Here is an 8,127-nt window from a genome sequence, read left to right as displayed (position 1 = left end):
CATGTGGTTTTTGTAACATTTTTAATAAATGGTTATTTCATCTCCGTTTCAACAATACAGAGAGATTAAAGTAATCCAACTAAACAAAGAAAACTGAAGAAAAGTCTTTTCAAGATCTTCTGTAAATGTCATTCTACAAAAATGCCTATTCTAACCGAGGAAAAGATAGGACACCCTCACATGTATTCCCTCTTAAATTGGCTCAGATCTCACACAGGTATATCACACCAGGTGCACATAATTAGTAGATCGTTACTCTGCATGTTGAATGAGGCTTGCCCTATTTAAACCTCAGACATTTAGTTTGGTGTGCTCCTGACTGTTGAAGTGAGAGTGAGCACCATGGTGAGAACAAAAGAGCTGTCAGAGGACTTCAGAAAACAGATTGTAGCAGCCTATGAGTCTGGGAAGGGATTTAAAAGATCTCAAAGATTTTGAAATCAGCCATTCCACTGTCCGGAAGATAGTCTACAAGTGGAGGGCTTTCAAAACAACTGCCAACATGCCCAGGACTGGTCGCCCCAGCAAGTTCACCCCAAGAGCAGACCGCAAGATGCTAAAAGAGGTCTCCAAAACCCTAAAGTGTCATCTCGAGAACTACAGCAGGCTCTGGCTACTGTTGATGTAGAAGTACATGCCTCTACAATCAGAAAGAGACTGTACAAGTTTAACTTGCATGGGAGGTGTGCAAGGAGGAAACCTTTGCTTTCCAAGAGAAACATCGAGGCCAGACTGACATTTGCCAGAGATAAAGTTGACAAAGACCAGGACTTCTGGAATAATGTTCTTTGGACAGATGAGTCCAAAATTGAATTATTTGGACACAACAGCAGAGGACATGTTTGGCGTAAACCAAACACAGCATTCCAAGAAAAGAACCTCATACCAACTGTGAAGCATGGAGGTGGAAGTGTCATGGTTTGGGGCTGCTTTGCTGCAGCAGGACCTGGTCAGCTCACCATCATAGAATCCACGATGAATTCTACTGTGTATCAGAAGGTGCTTGAAGAACATGTGAGACCATCAGTTAGAAAATTAAAGCTGAAGCGGAACTGGACCATGCAACATGACAATGACCCAAAACATACTAGTAAATCAACCAAAGATTGGCTGAAAAAGAAGAAATGGAGAGTCCTGGAATGGCCAAGTCAAAGTCCAGATTTGAATCCCATTGAGATGCTGTGGGTGACTTGAAAAGGGCTGCGTGCAAGAAACCCTCAAACATCTCACAGCTGAAAAAGTTCTGCATTGAGGAGTGGGGTAAAATTTCCTCAGACCGATGTCGAAGACTGGTAGATGGCTACAAGAACCGCCTCACTGCAGTTATTTCAGCCAAAGGAGGTAACACTCGCTATTAGGGGCAAGGGTGTCCTATCTTTTTCCTCAGTTAGAATAGGCATTTTTGTAGAATGACATTTACAGAAGATCTTGAAAAGACTTTTCTTCAGTTTTCTTTGTTTAGTTGGATTACTTTAATCTCTGTATTGTTGAAACGGAGATGAAATAACCATTTATTAAAAATGTTACAAAAACCACATGCTTTCAAAGGGTGTCCTAATGTTTTCACATGACTGTATATATATATATATATATATATATATATATATATATATACTCAGCAAAAAATTAAACGCCCTCTGACTTTCAACTGTTTTTACTTTCAGTAAACTTAATGTGTAAATATTTGTATGAACACTAAAAGAGTCAACACCATAAGACATAAATTAAAAATGTTTCACAATGTGTCCCTGAATGAAGGGAGGCTCAAAATCAAAAGTACCAGTCAGTATCTGGTGTGGCCACCAGCTGCTTGAAGTGCTGCAGTGCATCTCCTCCTCATGGACTGGACCCGATTTGTCAGTTCTTGCTGTGAGATGTTACCCCACTCTTCCACCAAGGCACCTGCAAGTTCCTGGACATTTCTGGGGGGAATTGCCCTAGCCATCGATTCAAATCGATCCCGCTCCAGGGTACATGTCTCGGTGTAACGCTCATTCCTTCGACGATAAACACGAATCCGTCCATCTGCCCTGGTGAGACAAAACCGTGATTCATCAGTGAAGAGCACTTTTTGCCACTCCTGTCTGGTCCAGCGAAGGTGGATTTGTGCCCATAGACGGCGTTGTTGCTGGTGATGTCTGGTAAGGACCTGCCTTACAACAGGCCTACAAGCCCTCAGTCCAGCCTCTCTCAGCCTATCTACATATATATATTAGGGGTGGGAGTCGATTAAAAAAATTAATCTAATTAATTAGAGGCTGTGTAATAATTAATCATGATTAATCGTATGTAATCACACATGAAAATTTGCCCCAAATCGCAAATGTTTTTTTTTAATTTAAAAGGGTTTTAGTGGGCGACAGAATCAAATAATAGACATGGACATGAATATTGTAAACTCAAGCTCTTTTAATTCCTGAAAAAAAAAATGCTTTTTAACTGCATTTCAATTCAAAACAGAAACAAAAATATCTTCCCTGGCTTAAATTGGGCAGACTTAAAAATAAAGTGGTATTTTAAGTACTTTAAGTACATTTTCAGAATGGTATTGTCTTTAAATAATAATAAAAATTTCAACATAAAGTGCAGTTTTTCTTCTTAAAAAAAATAAGGCAGAAATATAAAAGGTAATTTGACCAGCTTCACCTTTAAACTCTTAGTAACCTTAGCCCAAATTATTTTGTACATTAGGCTAAAACAGTGTGATCATTGAACATTTTGTAATTAGATGTAATTAGAATGACTAACGGTCACGGAAGTCCAATGATCCCTAGTAAGAGCCACAAAGTTCGCTTTCTGTAATGCATCTAATTTTGCTTGCTTTTCAGTGTGCACAAAACCATGCTTTTATCAAGGCTTCCGTCGAGTAGTCTTTTGAAATGAAATTTTCCTCCGATCAGTCGTAGGAACGTGCTTTATTACGACTCAACATTTTTGTAGCTCTGATGTATGCATCAATGTAATCGATGTACCAGGAAATCATTCATTGACAAAAGTTCCCCTTTGTTTGGAATTGAAAGTGTGATTAAATGCGTTATTTTTTTTAATGCGTTATGGAGTACATGCAGCGAAGCTTCTCAGCTGTGCTTGTGCTAAGAAAAGGAAACATTTTAAAAATAACATAACATGATTGTGAATGTAATAGTTTTGTGACCGTTATGAGTGTTGCTGTCATCAAGGATTTGATTATAATTTCTTTTAATCAGGTTCATATTTGGACAGTTTGCACAAAACCACTCTTTTTTTTATCAAGGCTTCCGTCTTTTGAAATGAAATTTGCCTCCGATCAGTCTCAGGAACACGCTTTGTATCCATTATTCATAAAGCTTCAATTGGTGATCTGTCTTTCTGCGTTAAACGCATATTTTTTCATACGTGTCAAACCAAGGGGATGCGAGGGTAAAATGAATCCGGACGCGGGCGTACATACTCAGTGCACCCCCTCTCGGGAATCGGACGTCGGTGTTAGAGGCGAAGCCTCTACCATTGCACCACGGCGTGTGGTTTGTCTATTTGAGAGTATATATATATATATATATATATATATATATATATATATATATATATATATATACCCGCGCTTCGCAGCGGATAAGTAGTGTGTTAAAAAAGTTATGAAAAAGAAAAGGGAACATTTTAAAAATAACGTAACATGATTGTCAATATACAGTAATTGTTTTGTGAGTGTTATGAGCGTTGCTGTCATCAAGGATTTGATTATCATTATTTCTTTCAATCAGGTTCATATTTGTAGGATGTGCTGTGTTCAAGTTATATTCCGTGTTTGTCAATCGTTGTAAAGATAACAGGTTTCATTCATCGATTCGTTTCTTACTGCATCAATAAACAGCTGTTCTTCCAATTTATCTGAGACATGGCATACTGCATGCACGTTTTTTACACTGTCTTCCTTTAGCGGACATTGACTTTTCCACCGTGTGCTTTGTTTCCGCAGTAGCTGCACTTATGAATATGCTTGTATGTATCACACGCTTCATATTTTTTTGCTGCCTTCTCAATTGTGTAATTCGGATTTTGTTCAGCACTCTTTGGAACTGTTGCTTTTTGTCTGTGCACTGCGTCATTTCATGTGAGCCGCTTGGTGTATATGCATAAAGTTTCTCTCACAGTTTCGCTGAGTTTGTACCAAACACCACCCTGACCATCTTATCTTCCTCTGCATAAGCACAGTCCTTCACCCGTGAATATTTAGCGGCAGTGTTTCTATTGGATTGCCGCTGACAGACGGACTTATATGGGCAGGCACTAAATTACGTGGGAGGCGTAACTCTGCCTCCGACGGGCATCGAGCAGAAGTCTATTATAGTATTTGGATGAAAAAATAGGTTCCAGTTATGACCGTTACGCGTAGAATTTCGAAATGAAACCTGCCCAACTTTTGTAAGTAAGCTGTAAGGAATGAGACTGCCAAATTTCAGCCTTCTACCTACACGGGAAGTTGTAGAATTAGTAGTGAGTGAGTGTCAGTCAGTGAGGGCTTTGCCTTTTATTAGTATAGATTTTGAGGTCTATCTTGCAAACATTCTACAAATAGTTATCATTGTGCTGCAGTATATACCAAAGTACAACAATATTGTCCATAGTCATACATTTTCATTTTTCTCCCTGTTATGTCAAAAGCATGATTTACATTTTGCATCATTTTATTCTAAATGTAGTTGTAATCTACAAAGGCACATTACAGAAATGGTTGCAGTGATTTTTGTACTTTGATTTTGCATTTTTTGAGACTTACACATTGGATCTGTTTACTGTTGTCTGCTTTTCTAAATCCATCTATCCATCCATTATCCAACCCGCTCTATCCTAACTACAGGGTCACGGTGGGGGTCTGCTGGAGCCAATACCAGCCAACACTGGGCGCAAGGCAGGATACAAACCCCAAGCAGGGCAGGGCACCAGCCCACTGCAGTGCACACACACACACACACACACCCACACACTAAGCACACACTAGGGACAATTTAGGATCGCCAATCCACCTAACCTGCATGTCTTTGGACTGTGGCAAGAAACCAGAGCACCCGGAGGAAAACCAATGCAGACACAGGGAGAACATGCAAACTCCACGCAGGGAGGACCTGGGAAGTGAACCTGAGTCTCCTAACTGCTTTTAATTTAAATATATACAGAGTTTATTTTATACAGATTTACACATTACTTGCCTTGGATGAAAAGTTCAGATTTCTACATGATTTTCTGAAGGATTTTTCAATTAAGCTGATTGACAGTTGGTGACAATGGCATTGTGTACTTTTTTGCAGAGATAGTTAAGTTATGTTTTGTTTTGTCCCATTTTATTTGAATCTTATCTTCTGTATTAAACAGATTATCATCATACCATGTGGCATTACAGTTTCATTACCTGAGGAGGTGAAAGATGCTCTTTTTTCTAAATGTACCCAATATCTGAACACATTCTGCAAAGCTGGTATCCGTGTGAGATCTGATATTCGGGATAACTACTCCCCTGGCTGGAAATTTAATCATTGGGAGCTCAAGGTAAACATTCTTGATGCTGCATTTTTATCTTTTTGCTATTACTGTATGTTGCATTTTGGCATTTCAGTTAATGTAATTGGATATCAAAACTATATTCAAACCAACCTAATGATTTTTTTTTTTTTTTTTATATAGGGAGTTCCAGTTCGTGTAGAGGTTGGCCCTCGTGACATGAAGAATGGGCAGTTTGTGGCAGTACGGAGAGACACTGGTGAAAAAATCGTTGTGAAGGAAGGAGAAGCTATAAAAACAATTAAGGATCTACTAGAAGATATTCAGTCACATCTTTTCACTAGGTAGAAAATATTCTAAAGTCAATTGTCCATTGCCTAGCATTCCACTGTAGCATATTGAAAATCATGTATTTTAGTATTAAAGACATCATCACCAGTTTAATAGCCATTTTTTAGGCTAACTGGTTGACCTTCAGCTCTTTTTTCAGTTAGACCCTGTGACCACAAGGATGCGCCAGAGAGCCCCAAACCAAAAACCCAGCAATACACCACGCGTTGGTAAAATAAAATAGGCTTTTTATTATCTCCCAAGGCACTTTCCACAGTTCTCTCCATATGTAAGCCTCAATTATACAATAAATTAATAGTAAATAACCAATTCTTTCTTCTTTTTTTGTTCTGTTGAATGTTGCCTGCTGTCACTCCACTCATCCATGTGTGGCAGCGGGCTTCCTTTTATGCCAGACCTGGCTGCTTCCTGGGCCATCCCAGGTCTTCTGGAAACCACATCTGGGTCCTAATGAAAATAGGAAAGTCCTCCCCTGACAGCACCCTCTATTGCAGGGGTTCTCAAACTCGATCCTGGGGGACCCCCGTGGCTGCAGGTTTTTGTTCCAACCAGATTCCTAATCAGTGACAACACCTGATAGCACTGATCTCATTTAATTTTCTGGTATTATTTATCTTTTATTCTACATTCAGAAAAGCACAGCAGCATGATTTTTACATTTATAAGAAACTTAGAAATATTTCTGTTTTTGCTATGCATTTAAATGCTTAACTCTCTTTTTATTATATTTCGCTCTTTCTCTGTGCAGTTTGCTCTCTTCATTGAATCTTAATAATGACAATTAAAAACGAGCAGAGCAGAAACCCAAGCAAAGAACGCTCAATCATGAAAGGCTGCAACTATTTTAGCATCAGCCCCACAAAGTAGTAAATAACGGATTAATTAAACAATTAGAACACCTAGAAAAGTAGAATGACAATCAAGATGAAAATACTGTTAAGAAAAAAATACATATAACTACTTAGTACACTTTAATACTTTTTTTTTTTTTTTTTAATATACCAAACTTTGTTTTATAATTTATATATAGTTCCCAAAACAGGGAATCTGGGAAACAACAGTTCACTTAATTAGCCCAGGTGTCACATTAAAAACAGAGGCTGGTTGGAACAAAAACCTGCAGCCACAGGGGTCCCCCAGGATTGAGTTTGAGAACCCCTGCTCTATTGGAATGTAGTGACCCCTACCAGGCTGCACTTCCACATTCCATATCCCAGTCAATCCAGTGGGTGTCTCATCTGCATTCCCATGCGAGGACCACTGCCACCTGACGTATAGGGAATTTAACTGCTCCTGACTTCCGGCTTCTGTTGGTCCATCCCATGTTCAGTACTGGCTGGGCACAAAGTTATTTTCTTGCCCCGCCAGCCAATCCATTCATCTTTCCAGTCTGGCTTCCTGTCCATGTAATAAACCATGCTGCTCCTTGGCTGGATTGCCCATTCTTATCCTACAATCCCATTCTTTCCAAATCATCTTAGTACCTCCTCCAACCATGTCGTCTTTGGCCTCCGACTTTGCCTCATTCCCTTCACCTTAGTGCGCCTCGTTACCTAATCATACTCCAAGTTCCCAAACACCACAGTCTGTTCTCCGCCCCACAACACCTATCATCTCCTCACTAAATCTTTCTGATATTTTGTCATTCATCTTTCTCTTGTTCCAAATAACTAAACAATTGTTTAAAATATGTAAATGTTCAGACAAATGTTTTAAACTGGCCTACTGAGTTGGTTATCTGTTGCAATTGTTTAGGGCATCTAATGATTTAAAGACTCACATGGTTGCTGCTGACTCAATGGAAGAGTTCCAGAAGGAGCTGGATCAAGGCAAGGTAAGCAATGATACATTGCTTTTATTTTTTATTGTTTTTCTCATCATTTAAATTTGAGGAGTCTATGGTGCTTGGTTTCATTTAATTTCATAGTAGTTCTAGATGCAACTTTTAAAACACATTTTAAATTAGCCCTTTAATAGAAAAAAATACCATTTGCAGACAACTTGTTCATATTACTGAATAAGTTTTTACAGATTGCACGGGGAACATTGGTGTTTTCAGTTTATGATGAATTTTTTTTCCCATTCTATTCATTCTTTTTATGATTTACAGAAGTATACCTAGTCATTTTTGGCATTAAGTATAAACCAAACCATACATGCAGGAATATTGTGCATGTTAAATGAGAATTTGTTAATCTTATGTGCTTGCTTTGTCCGATTGTTGACCAAAGATGTATACTATACAAATGTAAAAAATGAAAAAAAATCTGAACCATAAAATCTGCACAAAGTACAAGGGAC

At 38.6% G+C, this 8,127-nt stretch overlaps 1 protein-coding gene across 3 annotated transcripts in view; it reads left to right on the top strand.

Moving 5' to 3' along the window:
* The window catches only part of eprs1 (glutamyl-prolyl-tRNA synthetase 1), a 228,993-nt gene that overhangs the window by 199,537 nt on the left and 21,329 nt on the right, over window positions 1-8,127 (top strand). For all 3 annotated transcript variants that reach the window (XM_039748322.1, XM_039748323.1, XM_039748321.1), the window contains 3 exons: window positions 5,350-5,523; window positions 5,659-5,819; window positions 7,582-7,660. In XM_039748322.1, the coding sequence (XP_039604256.1) occupies window positions 5,350-5,523; window positions 5,659-5,819; window positions 7,582-7,660 (414 nt within the window). The remainder of the gene's footprint in view (window positions 1-5,349; window positions 5,524-5,658; window positions 5,820-7,581; window positions 7,661-8,127) is intronic.

This window comes from Polypterus senegalus, chromosome 3 (assembly GCF_016835505.1).
Source record: "Polypterus senegalus isolate Bchr_013 chromosome 3, ASM1683550v1, whole genome shotgun sequence".
In the NCBI taxonomy this organism is placed as follows: Eukaryota; Metazoa; Chordata; class Cladistia; order Polypteriformes; family Polypteridae; genus Polypterus; species Polypterus senegalus.
This window is presented reverse-complemented; position numbering and strand designations above follow the sequence as displayed.